Genomic DNA, 22,500 nt, shown 5'->3' on the forward strand with positions numbered 1-22,500 from the left:
AATTTAAAAATGTTTCAGAGCTCAATATTCTTTGCCTGCCTGTCAAAATGAAACCAAAGTGAGCAGGAGTAAATATCATAATTCAGAAACATATAATTTTCACTGCAGCTTTTAAGGATTATAGTAGCGAACAATGTCCCACCTGAGATAGTGTGCACCAAAACACAGCAGGGTCTACTAAAATATTATGTGAAAAAACTGCTTATACTTTACTTAATTTTCATAACACAAGTAAACATACCAGTCCATTGTTAATTTCCACTATTACATCATCTACTACATCAATGCAAGATATAAAGATCTTATAAAATTCAATAAGGGACTGATGGGCTAACCAGTACTACAAATGAAAAAGGAAAAAAATCGTAACAGTACTGAAAATTGATTAAATGGCTTTGCTTACTGATACAACTGTGTGGCAGCAAATAATATTAAAATTCTGACAGACATACAATGTTTTTGAATTCAGTTTTCAATGACAGGAAACAAATAGGCATTTGAAAAAAGAAGAAAAGTGGGCTATTGGAGAAAATCAGTAACTGAAAGGATTAGCTCCATGTAATTTCAGATAACTGGAGGTGAGCAAAGTATAACACATCACAACGGAAGCTTAACATATGTTTTCGATCATTTAACATCTACCACACATACAGTAAAACTTGCTCAAAACAGAATCACCTAGAACTAAAATAATTTTCCAAATTGGACAAGTTCCCAGATTACACACAATTCAGAGGGCTACGTAGAATTTGTAAGGTATCAGGCACAGAAGTACAGTAAAAATTTTTAATTGTGCATATACTGTATTTACATACCAGTAGATGTTCATTTACTGTATATTGGACAATAGAACACTGGACTATTATACTAACTGATAAATAACACGGCATTTCTATATTTTTACTCGAATTTTAAATTCATTTATTACTGTGTGTGCATACATATTATTCCCACATTTATTTGCTTTACATTTCACTTTTTTGCCGCTTATCATGGGGGGAAACTTGTTTTAATTTTCTGCTCAAAGTAGTTCCAACAAGTTGGGAGAATCTGTGTGTGCTGTAAATTGCATAACATAGTTTATGCATGTAATGGCTTCTTCACACGTATTAATTTTTCTAGGTACATCATTTTGCTCCTCTTATTCTTCCTTTGTTTCTCCATCATCATCCTCTGCATTGTGGATTTCTATTAAATCTGATGCTGAAGTGAAAGTGGAGTGAGTTGACAAAGTCGTCACTTCGAATGTAATCATCTGCACTACAGGAAATGTTCGCATTTTCATTAATTCAACAATTGCTGCTGCATTTTCTTGAACTTCGATGGCCACAGAAGCGTCTTGTTCTTGACCCCCAAACCCCACTTTGTTGAAGTACTTGGTGACAGTCTTGTTCTTGACCCCCAAACCTCGCTTTGTTGAAGTACTTGGTGACAGTTTCCGGCTTCATTTCCTTTAATACCAAGCCAATCCAATTTACTGCATATAGGACAGAAACTGACTGTGTAAGAGCAAATGCACTTTCGGCTTCTTCAACACTAAGAATAAGAGATTATATCAGTAATCGCTTCTAATGACACTTGAATGTGTAAATAACCCCTCCTGGTCCAGGGGTTGTGTGAGGCTGGTTGAAACTGGAGGGAACCAAGTCAATTTCACATTTGATAACATCTACATCTACATCTACATTGATACTCCGCAAGCCACCCAACGGTGTGTGGCGGAGGGCACTTTACGTGCCACTGTCATTACCTCCCTTTCCTGTTCCAGTCGCGTATGGTTCGCGGGAAGAACGACTGTCTGAAAGCCTCCGTGCGCGCTCTAATCTCTGTAATTTTACATTCGTGATCTCCTCGGGAGGTATAAGTAGGGGGAAGCAATATATTCGATACCTCATCCAGAAACGCACCCTCTCGAAACCTGGCGAGCAAGCTACACCGCGATGCAGAGCGCCTCTCTTGCAGAGTCTGCCACTTGAGTTTATTAAACATCTCCGTAACGCTATCACGGTTACCAAATAACCCTGTGACGAAACGCGCCGCTCTTCTTTGGATCTTCTCTATCTCCTCCGTCAAACCGATCTGGTACGGATCCCACACTGATGAGCAATACTCAAGTATAGGTCGAACGAGTGTTTTGTAAGCCACCTCCTTTGTTGATGGACTACATTTTCTAAGCACTCTCCCAATGAATCTCAACCTGGTACCCGCCTTACCAACAATTAATTTTATATGATCATTCCACTTCAAATCGTTCCGCACGCATACTCCCAGATATTTTACAGAAGTAACTGCTACCAGTGTTTGTTCCGCTATCATATAATCATACAATAAAGGATCCTTCTTTCTATGTATTCGCAATACATTACATTCGTCTATGTTAAGGGTCAGTTGCCACTCACTGCACCAAGTGCCTATCCGCTGCAGATCTTCCTGCATTTCGCTACAATTTTCTAATGCTGCAACTTCTCTGTATACTACAGCATCATCCGCGAAAAGCCGCATGGAACTTCCGACACTATCTACTAAGTCATTTATATATATTGTGAACAGCAATGGTCCCATAACACTCCCCTGTGGCACGCCAGAGGTTACTTTAACGTCTGTAGACGTCTCTCCATTGATAACAACATGCTGTGTTCTGTTTGCTAAAAACTCTTCAATCCAGCCACACAGCTGGTCTGATATTCCGTAGGCTCTTACTTTGTTTATCAGGCGACAGTGCAGAACTGTATCGAACGCCTTCCGGAAGTCAAGAAAAATAGCATCTACCTGGGAGCCTGTATCTAATATTTTCTGGGTCTCATGAACAAATAAGGCGAGTTGGGTCTCACACGATCGCTGTTTCCGGAATCCATGTTGATTCCTACATAGTAGATTCTGGGTTTCCAGAAATGACATGATACGCGAGCAAAAAACATGTTCTAAAATTCTACAAGAGATTGACGTCAGAGATATAGGTCTATAGTTTTGCGCATCTGCTCGACGACCCTTCTTGAAGACTGGGACTACCTGTGCTCTTTTCCAATCATTTGGAACCCTCCGTTCCTCTAGAGACTTGCGGTACACGGCTGTTAGAAGGGGGCCAAGTTCTTTCGCGTACTCTGTGTAGAATCGAATTGGTATCCCGTCAGGTCCAGTGGACTTTCCTCTATTGAGTGATTCCAGTTGCTTTTCTATTCCTTGGACACTTATTTCGATGTTATTTTTGGGTGGTTATTTTTGGGTGGCAGGTTGCTTTGTCTAGGAAAAGGAGAACTTGGCGATTTCCTTTTTTCATTTTGGTACTGAAAGAGCCCAGCCATTCTTTCATAAGACCACTCACCATCCACGCCTTTTTATTGCTTCGCCTTGTGACTGGAAGCTTACTGACATCTATATTTTCGAAACAATGGGGTTTTGCCACCTTTCTGATCACCAGTGGCTTCTCCATTTCACCTAATATGTTTCCACGCAGCAGTGCAGCGAGTCTTTCCTTGGACATTTTTCACCGGTCCGCTTTCCACCTTGAATTGCTAGCAGGTTTGAAGGCAGCACACGATAAAGCTGTCCCGTTTCATTGGCAGTGAACAAGTCTTTTGAGTCATAATTCACAATTAAGTTGAACAGTATTGTCTTCCATTCTGTTGCTACACTTTCCTGCACATCCTTAACTTCCCTACACACTTCATTCCACACAATGTTGTGCCTAGCTTTGAAACTGTCCAGCTAGCCTGTGGATGCCTTAAACACCGTAATTCCAAGCCTTTTTGTGACTTTCTGAGGCTCACTCTGCAACATGGGTCCAGATAAAAGTAAGTTTTTTTCCCACGCACTTACGAACCATTCCCACATTATTTCGCTAATTTCTTCATTTCCGGTCTTCTTCACCCTTTTATCCTCAGTTTTGCACCGCTTAATTGAAGTGTTAAAAGTAACATCTTTGTAGAGTCATGAATAAGTAATGAAGTGTAATACAGTAATATTCTATAGGCTCTTTTCCGCATTAAGCATGTTCTAAGTTTTGCTTTCCATTTTCACATCAGGCACGTTCCGCTTTATACAAAAAATCAGCATATAAAAGTGCACTGACTGTGTCGGGACTTGTACAGTTTGGGCAGATTTCCAAATTATACATGTACCAATTTGAGCAAGTTTTACTGTATTAAGGTTTTATTTATGGCATGGCCTTCTGTCCTCAGAACAGGATGATATTAACTTGTTAAGCTTCTTGAGGTTTCTGCCTGAAGATTATTATTGTAAGCAAAGCCATTTTACCAATCTTTAAGGAAAGTTACCTGTTAAAGTTAATATCTGGAAATGTAGCATATTCTGAATTACGCTGTAGCATATTTCGTCTTGGAAATGTACAGAAGAAAGCATTACTTAAAAGACTTGCAATCTGGAGCTGACTCAGACTAACAGAGCTGTTCCTGAACTGCTTCAACAAGGGAACTGGACTTCTGATTAGAGAAGGTAGCTGCAAAGCTAGCTGAACCATGTTAGGCAACAGCTGAGAGAAGAAACAGTCCACTTCTGTCTCATCTAGTACCTAAAAAAAGGCCAATAAAACAACATTAACAAAATTGGATGTCTGAGGTAAAATACATAACTGTGCTACATGGGTGAACTGTCTATACTCGTACACACCAAAACATTAGAAAAACTGTGATATAATTAAAAGCAATAACAGCTCAATCGCACTGAACCTTCAACTTTTCAGGTGTATGAGACTAAGTGTTTTCTTGCAGATGTTACTGTTAGTGAAACCGTATTCCTCCAAGCTGCAGTATATATGGTCATACTGTCACTAGGAACTAAAAAGAATAAAATAATTAGTCCTATTGTTACACATTGGTTCATCACATTCTTATTTATTTCCTACATTATAACATAAAATATATTACTTACAGTCCATAAAGAATCATGAGTATCATGGTAGTCGACTAACTTAACCATATTAAAAGTGAGTTTCACAATAGTGAACTATTTTATCTGTATTAAAAATATCTGTAGCAGTATCATAAAGCCTAAAGCAACACAGTCAGATACAAACTAACATGCAACACAACAAATATTCCTTTCAACTGGTCTGTCTGAGTAATGTTTCAAATTCAGTCTGAAAACATATTAAATGAAGCAAAATAGTTTAGTTATAGAGGGTGTATCATAATTAATGGTGTAAATGCATACAGTTGAAAGTACACAATACTACAAGCAAAAAAGTCTCAGTAAACAAGGTCAAAAATGCATACCTTACGAGCTACGAGAAATTTTTTTTCTTCAATACTGTGAAGCAAATCTCTTCTACTGAAAGCTCTTTGCTTTCCATATTTTGGGAAATGGTAATGCGGAGCAAAACAAGCAAAAAAGTCCAGTAAACACATGCCCTCAAATGTATACCTTAAGAGCTTTGAGTACATGCTCATCTTTGGTACTTGGAAACACAACTCTTCTAGAGAACATTTGCTCATAACTTTTAAGGTATGCATTTTAGAACAAATGTTTACGGGACATTTTTTCGTGTTTTGGTCCATACCACTATTTCCCAAAATGTGGAAAGCAAAGAGCTAGCAGTAGAAGGGATTTGCTTCACAGTATCGAAGATGAAAAACTGCTCATAGCTCTTAAGGTATGCATTTTCGACCCTATGTTTACTGAGACTTTTTTGCTTCTAGTATCATGTACTTTCAACTGTATGCATCTACGCTATTAATTACGATACACCCTGTATATTTGACACCGACTGCTGGATAAAGCCTTTCTCTACACTTTTCCATGCATAATCATTTTCAGTTGTGCTGCTCCTGTCTGTTTCCTTATGTCATCCACTCATCTTCTTTTAGACTGCTGTCTCAGTGTTTTCTTGTGCCGTGGAATCCAGGACAAAAACTTCTATGGTCTGTCTATCGTCCTGGTTACGTCTCCAGCTCGGAACCATTTCATTTTTATTGTAGCCGTAATGATGTGTTTCACTAAAGTATGTTCCTTCATCCATTTTTTTGTATCCCTGTCTGTATCTTGGGAATTCTCAACATGCACTCTCAACTCGACATTGAGTGATTCTCAGTTTTTACTAACAAAGAGAAGAATCAATTACTGATAATATAATGTAAATGGATTGACAAAAAAAAAATCTACTCAGCAAGCAGCAGCAGGGAAACACATACAGAAATGATTTAACTTATGCAAGCTTTCAGAGCCACTGGCTCCTTCTTCTGGCATCTAGGACAACTAAACTTCATCTAGGGGAGCTGAGAACAGTTTTACTGATATGAAATCTCCTTGTCTCTCTTATCTTTCAGTTCTGACTTCATGATTATCCTGAAAAAGCATAATGGAAGCACAGCAGTCATATGGGTGACTTTCCCGAAATCTACCCCTTTTCCAGACCTCTCTAGTCCTTTTCCTTCACCCTTCTTCCTTCCCCTTCAACCCTTCTGCCTGAAGGAGGAGACCTGGCTCCGAAAGCTTGCAAATTACAACAGTCTTTTTTGTGTGTGTTCTGCTGCCGCTTGGTGAGTAGAATTTTTATCTATCCAATTAAATTATATATAATCTTGAGTATGTTGTGATACATTGAAACAATAACTAGTTGCTAAAGTGACGTCAGTACAGATCTCATTGAAATCAAGTCAAAAGCTTTAAAAAAATCCGTAACTCCCTGACAAAAAGGTAAATATATTTTGTGATATTGGAAATTCCAGAAAAAAAGGGGGGAGAGGGATTACTTTATAAGTTAGAAAGGACCCATAACTCACCCTAAAGCTATTGGAATTTTCTGATCTGTTATGTATGTCCACTGTCCACACATCAATTGCTGCAATGGACAATAATTTGATTGATTTGTCACTGTTTTACTGTTGTAATATTTTCTCAAACATAAGAAATGCAATAAGTTACAGGATGGTGATTTTCTGGAATGATGTATGTGGTGTTCAGACCACACAATGTTTAGGAAGAATTGCAACAGATTTACACCTACTGGATGGAACACAATCATGAAGGGCTTACATACCAACCATATTATCAGAATACAACAGATTTGTAGCAAACTCCTTTTGATGACATTAGAGATTAGATACACTGCATGTTCCATAGACTCATATTGAAGAGGTCCTTGAAGACATGGAACATGTTAGAAAAACAAAAACACGTAATACATATTTACAACAGAACTGATATGCTCATGTTCCTTCTGCAAGTTCTAAGTGACGTAGTACTCTAGGATATGAGAAATGTCAAAACATTTTTACAACTTACTCAGTGCATAAGACAATACCCAATACTACAGTGGCCACATTTCATCATCAACAAAAATAGTTTTCAAGTCATACACACACCGATCACATAACTGCACTGAAACTGTGACAAGTTGATTTGAAAGACAGATACATTACTTATGACTAATTTCATTAAGGAATAAATATGCTGACAAGCAATAGTTAATATACCTGGTTCTGTGAGCAGGCTTTTGAAAGACTTCCCTGAATTTACACCACAAATAATTCATGTTACACACTTTTAGTCACACAAAACTTAAGCTTGACTTGAAGAGTTACTCAAACTTATTATACCATTTGACGTTACAGTACGAACATAAGCAAAGTATGCTAGCTTTTATTTTTTATATCACCCATATTTAATAACCTTCACACTGCAAACAAATACTTATTTACGCATTACAGTAGTTGTGTTGTATCTTCTTGCAAATTGAATTTACAACAAAGTTTTAACCCCAAGAATCTCTTGTATCTGCATGTCCTCGAATTTTATATGTTGGCTGGGTGGAGACTTCTTGCAAGTTCTGAACTGCAATTATCAAGTTTTTCAGAGTTTAATGTCAGCAAACTGGATAGAAACCATTTGTAAATGCCCCTGAAAAAATCATTAGCAGCTCTTTCTAGAATGATCCCCCTTTTCCTCTATTCTCCTGACATCAACTGTCTACCAACACTACAGGATGTGTTCTATGTGGTTACGACCAGTTATTACACAAAACTTCAGGCCCCATTCCCAAAAGGTCTAAACTTGTGCTGAAACACCTGACTACTATTAGTGACACACGTGGGATACAAACTTGCAGTTTTTGGGATGGCTGCTTTGAAAAGGGCTTGACTGTGTTCCTTCCCTGTCCTTTTCTACTCTTACGTGTTTGCCCCTTCTCTGATGACCTCATCACCAATTGCACATTAAACTTTAATCTTCATTTCTTCTTGTATTCTATTACGAGTTTCAATTTCATCCATTAACATCTACGTAAGCGATTGTAGGACAAAAATATGATATTTGTACTTCAATTCTAGGCCATCATAACATCACTGTTATCAAAGTTGCTTAACTTGGCAGATTTCCCCATGATGACATCACTATATTTCTTTTTTTAGAACTTTCATACTGTATCACTTGCCCTCTATATCAACAAGGCCTGCTCAGTGCTTCAACAGAGCAGTGCTGTACCCACCGAATACTCACTCCCTCTGCAAACCATGTGCTGTTGCCAAAACCACAACAAATCATTGTTGCACTTTTAATTCTCGATTAGTGTGTTGTACCAGCATAAACCGTTATCGGGGCTGCCCAGTAGCCCAATTTAACGGTCTCTGGAGCTCGTTGGCAGCCTCCTACCTGTTGTGCAAGTCTAAACTGACGCATAACTGACAACCAATGTGATAACATTAAAGCACCAGGTGACAAGTGTCAAAAGCAAAAAAGTTTTAATCGAGAGTGTAAAGCAAGTTACAAACATTAATGTATCATGCAACTGCAATAGATAATAGTGAAAGATAACATTATTACATCAGACAGAAAATAGTGCAGAGTCGTAAAGTCCCAGATTCGACCATATCCACTACAATATGACAGTATGGCTGCTTCCAGCTGTTGGGAAGATACTATATTCCTAAGCAAAGCTTCTTCTACAAGCTCCCAGACAGAGCGTGGTGAATTTTTTGAACTTCCATCATTCTGAAAAACAAACAAAAGCACTGTGTATAAGACAAAATATTGCAATAAAATACATAATTAATTCATAAAATAAGTTCTGGGTGTGAATCATGTCCAAAACCAAGATTAAACTACCATTCCATATTTTCCTGTGAAGGTGACTGTGTTGACATGGATTATGAATAATTTGAAGTGTCATTTTACAAGTGATGACAGGCATTTGTGAAGATGAACTGAATACAAACAGTCAGTGCATTTGAGATTTAGGCAGCAATTCATTCAGGATATGAGAATAGCCATGTTCAAAGTTACAAACAGTTTCATTTTAAAGGCGAAGTACAAAAGGCTGTACCAGTACTGCTTTGAGATTGACAGTAGGCTGATGTCAAGCTATATGCACATAGTAATCACCCACAAATTTGAATTTTACAGAGTCTACAAGTGTCAATAAATAGGATCGTATTTCAGGAACTAATTATGCAATCTCAGTGAGTCAAGCATCGTTTTGAAGAGGATTGTGCGTAGTACAATTTATTCTGAGTTCCAAGTGTGTATCTGGAATAGAGAGATCACAAAGCTGTGAAATTTTAAAAAGCTGGAAAATTTTCTGGTTTTCTTAAGACATCATAAAGCGTGAAGACAAAGAATGGACATAATTACAAAAGTTGGGCACAAATGCAGAGCTTAACATTCCAAAGAAAATGACAATCAAAAATACTAGGTCCATGCCCAAATTCTACAAGTAATACTGTGGCAAACTTAAGCAACATAAGTGCCCATGCACAACACAATCAATCCTGGGCCAAGTAAGTGGATTTCATTCCCGATATAAAGAAGATTGCAATGAAGGTGAACATAGAACCACTGGATCCACTTGGAATTTTGCATATTGCAGTGGGCTATGGAACTGCTTTAATTACACAAAATTTACAATTTCACAAAATAACTTCAGCACTGTCAAATACCGCCTACACTTTTTGGTTTACATTATCCTTTATGCAGTACGTTACAAGATTAACTTAATTTATAAAAATGTAAACGAGAAATCAATTTTGTGTAATGTTATCCACTACACTTTCTATCAGGCAACTGATCAGTTACACTGGTAAAAAATGAATTCTTATCCAGTAATTAATCTACTCAATAAAAGAATTTATACACAATCTTTTCCTCCAGACTTCATGATTTAGTAGGCTGTCAAGGAAATCGCATATTACGTAATTCAATGTTTCGGTTAGTGAATAAGAGACATTCACCTGTTTGTAAACTTCTCTGGAATAAAGGATTTGACAGAACTTAACATCTGGTGAAAATATTTAGAGAAAAAGCACAATGTCAGTTGCAGTAAGGTGAAGAGGAAGAACCAACTGTCGATCATTAAGAACTGTCCAGGCTTTATTACCTAAACTCACTTTGGGGAAATTATAGAGGACTAAAATGAGTATGATAAGGTGTAGATTTTAACTCAACTCCTTCAGATTTAACCACTGTGTTACTTAGCTCAATGAGTCCTTTGGGAAAATGTTATTATCTTTAACTGTTGGGTAAAGGAAGTCAAATTCTATGAAAAATACATGGTGATTCAAAAAGAAAGAACAATTTTTAAATGTTTATTATAGACAAACCATGAAAGATAGACACAAATTGTATATCACCAGAGAGATGAATATTTAAAGTTTTTTGTTCGTACAGACACTACACTATATACTCAACATGAGCAGCATGCGTTGCTCGAGAAACATCTAAATGGTAGTTAATTTCATTCCACACACAAATCAATAGGCCCCTCTTTCTTGAATCAACAGCTTCACCAATTCGATTTCTCAACTGTCGAAGAGCAGTTGCCATATGTGGCACAAGACTGTCTTTCATGTACCCTACACAGAAAAAAATCACAAGGTGTGAGGTTTGGTGCCGCAGGAGGCCAAACACAATGAACAACACACTGTGGTCCATCTCTTCAAATCCAATGGTGTAGGATTGTGCTGTACAGACAATGCCACATCTCAAAGTGAAAGTGAAGCGAGGTGCAGTTATGTGTAGCAATGAAATCACTGGAATCTTAGTGAAGTTGAGGAAACAACAAATTTTTCAGAGTGTCCAGGTGTAACATTCCTGTCATAGTTTCCTCCACAAAAAAGAATGGTCCATCAACTTTGTGAACAGAAACGGCACAGAACACATTCAGTTTCAGTGATTCTCTTTCATGTTTGATGATGACACCAGGATTTTGTGAACTCCAAATTCTTACGTCATGGCAGTGTCATTTTATCGATAGATGAAATGTCAGTTTGACTTTGTCCTGGAGAATATAAATGCAAAACCTCTGGTTAAGGCCACCGGGATGTAATTGCTGCATTAACTTCAACTTGTAAGGCTTCATATGCAGGCATCTTTTTAGAACAAGCCATATTGTTGTTTGTGGAAGAGAAAGTTGAAGTTTCTGGCCTGCCAGTTTTGTGGACTTCAGAGGGCTCCATGTGATCCTATCTCAGATAAACTTCACATTTTCATCATCAGAAATGCATGGCCGACAACTGCTCTTGCCATTGCATTTGCAACCAACTTCCAAGAAGTTTGTATGCCATTCATAAATCTGCTTATGCAGGGGTGGATTTTTGCTGAATTGATAGTGGAATGCACACTGCACTTCAACAATGAGTTGACTTCGCACAAATTCCAATGCACAAAATGATTTCTCTTGTGATACAGTTGCATGTTGCTACAAATAAACAACAATGCAGCTGTCAGAACTCTGAACCTTCCTCTAGCCACTGACATGCACAATGTGTTTCCATCTTTTATAGTTTGTCTGCAATAAACAACTGAAATCTGTTCTTTCTTTTTGAAGCACCTAGTCTATAGATGCACAAACTGATAAATCAATAAATTAGTGATAAGAAATAGTGGGAGAATCACATCAAAATCCAAGATACATGATAGATGAAAGAGGGCAGAGAAAATGTCTGGGGCAACACAGAAGTAAAACCAGACAGCAAAAGCCTATTTAAATAACAATGGCATAGATTTAACTGTTGTGAGTGTTGGACTTCACCATGAATCATAAATTAAGATACCACAAGACATTAAGAAGATGGTACTGTTCATGACATCACTCATGAGATAGCATTAAGGTCATTCACAGAAAATAAGATACATAATGTGCATTTTCAACTTCTTGTGGCGTAATGAACAGTCCATCAAATTTCAGGCATGCAGCCGTGCAAATAAAATTTCCTCCACTGATATTTCGGCCACGTATCTTCCAGCAATCCTCAGAGTGAGTCATAAGACTGACGACAAGATGCCAAGTGCGGCCTTATATGCTCCACCATGGCGGTACAGTGCATGCAGGTCACAGATGCTGATCGGCAGCAAAGAAATACGCTTACACATGTGCCACCTGTGACGGAAGTGAACAGACATTCGATTCGCTTATTGATGTATGATTGGTGGCGGTGACACCATGATGACTTCTCTGCAGTTTAATTATCCCAAGAGCCGGATTTCATGTTTTGTCCAAATTAAAACCATTATCTCTATTTCTTAAATTATTAGCTAATCTAATCTCTATAGTTCCCTTGAAGACAGAGTCCCAAAAGGAAGAGGTAGATGTTAACATTTTCACATCACTGTAATTCATGGAATGCCCTGTATAAATACAATGCTCAGCCACAGCTGACTTGTCTGGCTGTAATAAGCATGTGTATCTTCGATGCTTCACACAGCTCTCATGAACGGTGCGTGTTGTTTGACTTATGTACAACTTCTCACAATTTCCGCAAGGAATCTGATACACACCCGCTTTACTAAGCTGTAAATCGTCCTTCACACAGCCGAGTAAAGCTGCAATCTCCATGGGGGGGCCAGAAGATCACCTTAACACAGTGTTTCTCAAGAATACAGCCTATCCTCAAGGAAAGAGCACCCACATAGGGCAAAAACACACTAGATCTGAAGGAATTACTATCTTCTTCCCCATCACATACCTGCATTCTAAGTTTTTCGTTGAATGCTCTTCGAATCTGATGTGGAGAAAATCCATTCAATTTAAAAATGCTCTTGAGATATGTGAGCTCAAGACTGCACCTGGCATCTTGTCGTCAGTCTTGTGACTCACTCTGAGGATGGCCCGACAATACACAGCCGAAATATTTGTGGAGGAAATTTTATTTCCACGGCTGCATGCCCGAAATTTAATGGACTAATAAGATACATAGCATGAAAAAATTGGACGCAATGATTCTCAAAGACATTAAATTCTAAAAAAAGCTATTACATAGATCAAGTGAAGGTAATAAAGAAGGAAACTGTGAACAGAGTGTGAGAAGATATACTGAGAGATACTAACAATTAGCAGAGTGAAAGAAGATAAATAACCAGTGAAAAAGGACTACAGTGAGTGTTATCGTTCAAAACTCAGGTATATAACTAATATAGTTATCTACATACTATCACAACAGGAATGAACCTGTGGTCAATAACATGAATTGCTGCCATCCATCAACAGAGCTCAACAGAGATACCAGGCAAATCATGGCTTGGCGATCACAAGGTTGTTTCTTTGCCTCTCTGTTCTTTGTAAAAGGTGTAAATACACAATTTGCTTCTGCCATACACACACTGAATGTCTAAACAGCTATAAAAGTTCTGCGATGCTGTGCTTCTCCAGTATATTATGAGTCCTCTCCCATTGTGTCACAATTCATTTGCTACACATATAAAACAAATACATTAGGTTTAACTGTTCATGAGATATTACCACTAGTCTTAGTACTGAATATTATATCACTGTTTCTAGTGCAACATAATTTCCTTACTGAAAGGAAATCTCCATTTCTTTTATTTTCTAACCAACAAAAACTATGAAATTTAAATTACATTCGCAACATCGAAAAGCACTATTACTTACCTTATTAACAGCACAAAGATTCTGTGGTGAAAAAGGCATTCTAACATATTCACTATCCCATTTATCAATGTAATGCTGCTTCAAAGGTGCTGGTTTTTCTCCTCTACCCACAGGAAGCTTTACAAAGAAGACAACACAAAATACTTAGATAGCTTTCTAATTAGATCACAGAAATTATGATTGCCAATGAAGGTTAAACATAAAAACTTCAAAACTTCATGAAAAATCTTGAAAAATGAATGGATAAATATTTTAGTCATTTATGAAAAAGTAATAGAAAAATATTAAAATCTAAAAGCAAAATTATTTTACTCTATTTTTATTCACAATTTTATTTTTTGCTCAAAAAGAAATACAACAACTATAGTTTTATAGTAATGTAATAAAAATGCATATGAAAGAATTTACTGGAATATGTGAATCTTTGTACTTAACAAACCCAAGTGAAACTAATGGCAACATCGTCAGAAGTGCCAACAGCGAACTTTATTTTTTCCAGCTTCTTCTGGTATGTCAATGAATGATAGAATATCTTACACAATCTTTTGGTTTTGACCAACACAGAAGAGTCTATGAATGATGTAAATGAATTCAAGTGTCCTCAACAGCCATGCAAAGAGTATCCAAGATGTCTGAGTCAACAATGTACTGTCCTTCCCATGAACAGCATTCACACTGGGTCATGTGATCATGTAGTGTATCATGGTAGTGCCATTCAGTACCTAATTGCAGTTGCCTTTTGGACAAATTCCACTATTTTATGAAGCCATACGTCACATGCCACTCACTATGTCGAAACCAATCGAGCTACAGACTGGGTGTGTTGAGAATGTAATGCATTGCAATTTTTTATGACACAACTATATGCTGCGGAGGAGTCGGGTTGGTTGGGGAGGGTGGAAGGAAACCTCAACTTTCCATTGGTAGGTCACTCAATTGCTTCCATGCTCTTGGAGGATTAGTACAACTTCTTCTGTTAACCTCTAAGTAGTGGTTGCATCGAACTTAATGATTGAGAAACCTTTAGAGGACTGCTACGTAATAAAGTTTTGCACGAAGGTCAAGGTGCCGCTGGAACTTTTGGAATGCTAAAGGAAGCCTCTGGGGTTGATTGCCTTTCGGATCGCAGCCAAACAGATGGCACAACATGTTTAGAGGTCAGGAGTAGGTCGCTGATGGGGCCCGCATGAACAGACGACCGTGCAACTCATGTGCGCCAGTTACTGAATTCAATGGTTGAATGAGTGTTTGCTTGACATCAGGAATATTGGACTTACAGAAAACGGTTGTTCATGAAATTGTATCTGCAGAGTTCGGCATGTGGCAGATTTGTACAAAAATTGTGCCCGACTTTTGTCCAACGTGCAAAAGCAACATTGTCTGGAAGTGTGTGAAGATCTCAAGCAAATCTGACAGAGTGCAGAATGACACACATGGTCACCGTGCCCACTTTTACACAGCAGTGCTCCAAAGACTGAATCACAGGATCACCTGCATCCGAAAGAAGTCCCGGGCATTGTGGGAACTGTACCACAACAATGCACTGGCTCACACCACCTTTGTTGTCATAGCCTACCTGACCTGTATCAATGTGACAGGGTTGCCACAGCTGCCATACGGTCCTGACCTGGTCACATTGGATTCTTTTTGTTTTCTCAGTTGAAAAGGGACTTCAAAGGAAAGCATCTCAAGTCATGGACAATGTGTAAGCTACTTTGATGGCTTCCCCATCCGAACTAAGAAGTTCCAGAAAGTTTATGGTGCTTGGAAACTGCACTGTCAAAAATATATTGATGCAGAAGGGTCATACTTTGAAGAATTTTTAGTTGTTGAACCTACAAGAGCAATTAAAAAAAACAGTGATGCATTACTTTCTGGACAGACCATGTATCACTGTCTTGGTTTGGACTTGCTCTCTGAACATATGTTTGGCTGACAATGACTAGTTCTTAGCACTGGTTTCAAATTAAACCCAGTTCTGCTCCCACCTCCAGTTGCCCGTCTGCTCGCAGCCACTACTCTGCTGTTTCTGACCACTTGCGTGTGGTACTAGATACTATATTTGTGGAAAAAAAAAGACTTACTCATCAATGTATGAACAGTGACAAAGTAGACCCCTATTTCTGAAGTTATGGAAGCAACAAATGGAGATGAAGGATACACAGCTGTAGCAGCACAAACAGCAAGACGAGAAACAGGTGCAGCTACTACACCAAGCAACAGTGACATCTCCATAGCCACCACCTTTCACTGCTTTCAAGGCGTCTGAAGAAACTTGGGACATTTGCCCATCTTATTTTGTGTTATAATGCAATACGAGTAACATTTCCAATTCATATTAGCAAAGTGCTTTGCTCAATTTCAATAGCAAATTGTATAAGGTTGTCATAAACTGGAGCATGGGAATGATCCTAGGAAATTATCTTTTTCTGTAGTTTGTGACTTTTTGTCTAAACACTGGGACAAGAAACTCACAATATATCCACACTCAAGTTTAACTAATGCATAAAACAACCAGGGCCACTCACATGCAGCCGTGACAACAGAATATGTAGGTTTAGCTAGACAGTGTAACTTTGCATGTGCAGCCAGTAATGTTTTAGCTATATACGTGGCTCGAGAGGTACACAGCAATACCACCAGTTCTGAGCAGCCACCTCCAGATGACAATAATTGGGACTACCTTCTGCTTCCACACTACATCCACTGGCACATCAAATTGACCCACCAATAGTGTTGCCAGCCGCCAGAGAGAGCCCTATCAACCTTGGACTATTCTGCTTCCAGCTAGTGCTGGTGCAGATGGTGATCTTTCTGCCAACACGCAAAAAGACAACAAGCCAGTGACACACACACTGTTCTGCAACACCAGCAGTTCCTGCAGTTACACAGTTCATTTAGAAGACTACAGTTCCAACAGAGCAGTCGCTATTTACAAAGAAACAGGAACAGTTAACTATGAGTGTCTGCACAACACTTTCAGTGATAGTGACAACTAAAACAAAGACTGCAAAAGACACAAAGTTATTTAGAATTTCACTGTATTAGGTATGGGACCTGAAGTGCCACACATTAAACTACTACCAAAGTTAAGTAAAACTGTGTATCCACACCATTAATTTATGTTAATGATTATTTCTTATTGTGTTATCACCTTTCTGTTTTAATCTACCCAGTCAAGCAAGTGTATAATTAGATATTACTAGTGTGCATAGCGTCGTCTTAATTAGAACTATAGTGGAAATAAGCTTTCTGCTACCGTGGGTGTTTGGGCTCAACTGATAGCAACATTCAGTTACAACAGCTTAATGCTGGTGACAAGAAAAAAATACATCTGTAACACCATGACTGGTGATGAGGCAAATGATTTAAGATCAGTATTCCAAATCTGGTGGTGAGATAAAGTGATAATTGTTAACAATTTTTTGCCAGTTATCAACACTGGTGACGAGGCAAAGGTTATAGATTTGCTGAAAAATTTTGACCCGTACCTAATGTTGGCTATTGGACAACATCAAGATTAATGACATTTTCACAAGTTCCCAACCCTGACAATAATGAGGCAGTGCAAATCAATAGAAGTTGCATTCTTATTTTCCATACATCCTTTTGAGTACATGTTTTATTTCTTTGGTTTCTGCACCAACACTGTGGCTTAGCATTATTCTATGCATACTGGATTCTGGGACCACTAGCCTGTTTTCTTTCCAGGAAGACTTTTGTGAATTTTGTACACCATTCTAAGCATAATTTTCAAACATGGACTGACCACTATTGACTCTCCTGAAGTCCATGCTCCAATTGCTACAATTATTGTCAGCAAACCCAGTGTCACTGTAGTGTGCTCAGGCAGATTTGAAGAAAGCAAAGGAGGCAAAAAACAACTTCTACAAACAAAGTAGCAATCAATTTTCAAACTGAAGCAGGGTCATCAATTTCAGTCGTTAACCTACAGACAAAGCGAAAATTAGGGTTCCCAAAGCTAACAGACTTTCAAAAATTCATTGATCAGTTACTTACTGTAACTGTACTCCAGTAAAAGGAAAATTTTAACAATGTTAGATATGAACAATTAATGAAACACACTAAATTTGTAGTTGTAAATTCAAATAAACCAAGGAATTTACTATGATTTAATCTCTACAATACTCATGGCTTCACCATTCACGAAGCAGTAAATCATGTTCAAACTGGTGTTCTGAATGTAAAGTTAATCAACCATCAGAAAAATAGGATGATATTGTTTTTGAAGCAACAACCAGTATTAAAGGTTATGAGCACATGTCATAGTGAAGTCAAATATGGTGCCAAAATTATGCAAACCTTTTGCATTAAAAGCGAAAGTTAATGTCTTGCACAGAATGAGGTTAAAAATGCCATAACCACCCACCTAGCCAATGGACTATGCCAATCACAATTGTATAGAAACTGAACAGCTCACTAAGCTTCTGCAGAGATTTCAAAGCAACGGTTAATATTCAATATATTACTGACTCATACCCAATCCCAAGCCAGAAGAACCGATGCAGAAATTAGCTGGTAGTGTTTACTTTACCGAACTGGATCTTGAAGAAGCAAATTTGCTGATCCCTTTGGACGAAGAGAGACAGAGATTTATGGTGATAAATAGTTCATCCAATCTCTACTTTTACAAATGGTCACTCTTCGGGATTGCCGGCGCACTGCACTTGTTCCAGCGGTATTTAGAACAATTAATTTGGAAAGCTCCATGGTGCTGTGTACTACTTTAATGACATGTATCTCAGGAACACTTCCGGCAGAATTCTTACAGAATTTGGAATCTATTTTCAAAATTCTACAAGCGGCCAATTTGTAATGCTACAAAGATAAGTGCCTCTTTCAACATGAAGTGCAATATTTAGGGCACATGCTGCTAGCAAACAGCAGCAAACTGACACTGTAACACACTGACACCCTTAAAGACCTTCTAGCTCCCAAGGATGTAAAGCAATTACATGCAATATTAAGACAAATAAATTATTAAAGGAATTTTCTTCCTCAGGCAGCTTCTATCAGTGAACCACTGCACAAGTTGTTACATAAAGGAATCAGATGGAATTGTTAACAGTGAACGCCAATACGCATTTAACAAATTAAAACAGTGTTTGCTTGATGCCAAATGTTTACAACATATGATAAGAACAAAATGCTCACAGCTGCTGCTGATGCTTTAGACTGTGGCAAGCTGCCATTCTGTCACATCGATATCATGGTTTTGAATGAGCAACTGTGTATGCTTCAGGGACTCTGACAGTGGCACAAAGAAATTACAGTCAGATCAGGAAGAAAGTTTTTGGAATTTGCAGTCGTCACACTTTGACAGCTCAGCATTTGTGGTGCTGGGCACTACTTCTGTCGAAATATGACAATGTAATTATATTCAGGTCCACAGCACAAATGTGCATGCAGTTATGCTTTCATGTATTCCAACAGAGCAAAACAAAAGGTTTGTCTCATAAGCTGATATTTGTTTTTCAACAGATATCAGTAGTCAAGACACTGTGATAAATTTCCCAGTAAACTGTAATTTAATTACCAAACTTGTGCAAAAGATACAGACGTTTCTAAGATTACACAGTATATTAAAATGGAAAGGATATAAGATTAACATCAACAAAGGCAAAACAAGGATGATAGAATGTATCTTAATTAAAGCAGATGACTCTGAGGGAATCAGATTAGCAAACGAGACACTTAAAGAAGTAGACAAGTTTTGTTATTTGGGCAGCAAAATAACTTATGATGGCCAAAGAAGAGAGGATATAAAATCTAGACTGGCAATGACAAGGAAAGCATTTCTGAAGAAGAGAAATTTGTTAACATTGAATACAGATTTAAATTTAGGAAGTGTCTTCAGAAAGCATTTGAATGAAGTGTAGTCATGTACGGAAGTGAAGCATGGACGATAAACAGGTCAGACAAGAAGAGAATAGAAGCCTTTGAAATATAGTGCTACATAATAATGCTGAGATTTGATGTTTAGATCGTGCAACTAATGAGGAGGTACTGAATAGAACTAAGGGGGAAAAGAAATCTGTGGCGCAACCAGACTAAAAGGAGGGACTGGTTGGTAGAACACATTCTGAGACATCAAGGGATCACCAGTTTAGTACAGGAGGGAATTGTGGGGGCAAAAATCATAGAGGGAGACCAAGAGATTAATACAATAAACAGATTCAAAAGGATGTAGAGTGCAGTAGTTATTTCGGGATGAAGAGGGTTGCACAGGATAGAGTAGCACGGAGAGTTGCATCAAACCAGTCTTCAGACTGAAGATCTCAACAACAACAACATTCAAATGAAGTGACCTACTGATAAGAAGTTCCTTAATCAGCCAAAGATTAAATCTTATTGGAATATACGGCAGGCATTTACAGTGTGCAAAGGTGTCATTCTGTTACATTCAGAATCAGACAAGACACAGGTGATTATCCCTGTGGTGTTTAAAGAATCAGACAAGACACAAGTGATTATCCCTGTGGTGCTTAAATTCTAAGGTACTACAGATGACACAGCAATGCTGCTGGAGCATAGTTTCTACCAAACGCTTTGCTACTGCAACAATATTGACAAATACCTTGAAACGATGCTGGCAAAATGGCACTTATGTCAATCATACCAGCCAGCTTCGTCTCAACAATATTTTCTGTAGCCACAGGCATCAGAAACCTTGGTCACGTCTGTGTATTGATTTTACAGGACTATTTCTTGGAAGTTACTAGCTCATCCTCATCAATTTGTAATACAGACATCGTCAATATCTTCCACAAAGACTATTCAGGCTTTATTAAGGTCCTTCCTATTGAAGAATTGCCAAAATCTATTGTGACTGACAACAGCACTTTTTTTTTCCTAAGAATTTAAATTATTTTGTAAAAGCAACAGCATTTCACACTTCAAGACTACCGTTTCATACTGAGGCCAATGGGCTCGCTGAAAGATTCGATCACACTTTCACATCGCTCATGATGCAGCTTGACTAGTAGTACAATAAAGAAACTGCTTTATTGATGTTCCTCTTTCAGTACAGAGCTACTCCACATCATGCACAATATCCAGCTCATAAACTACATGGAAGACTTCACTGCACATTAATGTCAATTTTAAAGTGACTCATGCATCCACAACCTGAGCTTCAGCAAGAGTCAAAACAAAATTTTTTTTTTTTTTTTAAATTGACTTATACCATACTCATTATAATGTACAAGTATGGGAATAAGTCACAGGTACCTAGCACACTCGGAGAGCAGCTTGGTAATGTAATGTTCAAAGTTCAGTGTTCACATGGAGTCACAAAACACCTTAAAAATCAAATCAGGCTGCACCCTACTCACATGCATGTAGGCAGAACTCCTAGGCTGTTTTCTTTTATAGAATCTGAAGACTTGTATGCAGCCAGCCATCTGGGGAACCTTCTGACACAGTTGGCAACTGCCCCCGCCAGCACCTCCAGCAGCAGGGTCCTACTGTAGCCAACCAGTGATGCACCAGCAGTAGCGAGCACTGCACATCACATTCGCCTATACACAACATAATGGCAAATGCTTGACCACACTACCACCTCAGTGTGGTTCTTCATCGGTTTCTCACAATACCATGGACAAATTCCAGGAGGAGCAACATGTATGCATCAACCAAATGCGCACACTACTAAGCAAGAAAGCAGAAGTCAATGAAGCCACCCGGCTTCATCAGCTTTCCTGACGGGGGAGAGTTGCTGTATCCATGACTCAAAAGGCACACAGCAATACCAAAAGAGTCCACCACCACACAGGTGCAATCACTCGCCAAGCACCTTCTCAGTTCCAAGCAGCTGCCTATAGATGGTACTTGCTAATTGGGACTACCTTCTGCTTCCATCACACATCAATGGTGAATCAAACACTTCTGCCAATAGTGTTACCTGCCACCAGAGGAAGTGCTGTCAACCATGGACTATTTTGCTTCCACCTAGTATTGGTGCAGATGGAGATCCTTGTTCCAACAAGCATAAAAATGACATGCCACAACCACTCACTCAGTTCCTGTAATGCCAGCAGTTCTGCAGTTACTGAGTTCTATTTTCCATTCGGAAGACTACAATTCCAACAAATACCAAATCATATTTTTAATAAAAATAACATCTATTTATTTTTTATTTTGGTCATAAGAAAATAAATCAGAATTTTACACACACACACACACACCTAAATATTTTATGTTTCACATTTTTATACCAAATTTTAATTTACTGTGAATGCTCATATTTAATGCAAATGATAATTAAAAATAAAAAGACTATCTTATTTTAAAAATATGATACAATATATATTTACTAATGTTTCCATTTGTTAATAAACATGCAATTTAAAAAACAAGTAAAAAAAGGAAAATACTAGCGTGATTCAACTACCGACTTCATGAATACAATCCAGTTATGTCAGCTACCAGTATACTTAACAGTGCTCTGAAACCTTCAAGGAATTTTTTTCTTTTAAGGACTGTGCCTTACTACTTTGGGAAACTGACGCCCAAGCTCTACCGCCAAATCCTGTAAGTATGAAGAAAACCAGAGAGAGACACCCTGTAAGACCTACACCATAGCAAAACATTATGAATATAATCCATAGATTATGACCATAGCTCAACAGGAACACCACAGAGAA

General features: G+C 38.2%; 1 protein-coding gene across 2 annotated transcripts in view; it reads right to left on the reverse strand.

Moving 5' to 3' along the window:
* LOC124605353 (poly(ADP-ribose) glycohydrolase-like) overlaps positions 1-22,500 on the reverse strand; it is a 122,521-nt gene that overhangs the window by 62,015 nt on the left and 38,006 nt on the right. For both annotated transcript variants that reach the window (XM_047136988.1, XM_047136980.1), the window contains 3 exons: positions 13,835-13,951; positions 8,776-8,943; positions 4,275-4,528 (listed from right to left, as the gene is read on the reverse strand). In XM_047136988.1, coding sequence (XP_046992944.1) covers positions 4,275-4,528; positions 8,776-8,943; positions 13,835-13,951 — 539 coding nt within the window. The remainder of the gene's footprint in view (positions 1-4,274; positions 4,529-8,775; positions 8,944-13,834; positions 13,952-22,500) is intronic.

Source organism: Schistocerca americana, chromosome 1 (assembly GCF_021461395.2).
Source record: "Schistocerca americana isolate TAMUIC-IGC-003095 chromosome 1, iqSchAmer2.1, whole genome shotgun sequence".
Lineage (NCBI taxonomy): Eukaryota > Metazoa > Arthropoda > Insecta > Orthoptera > Acrididae > Schistocerca > Schistocerca americana.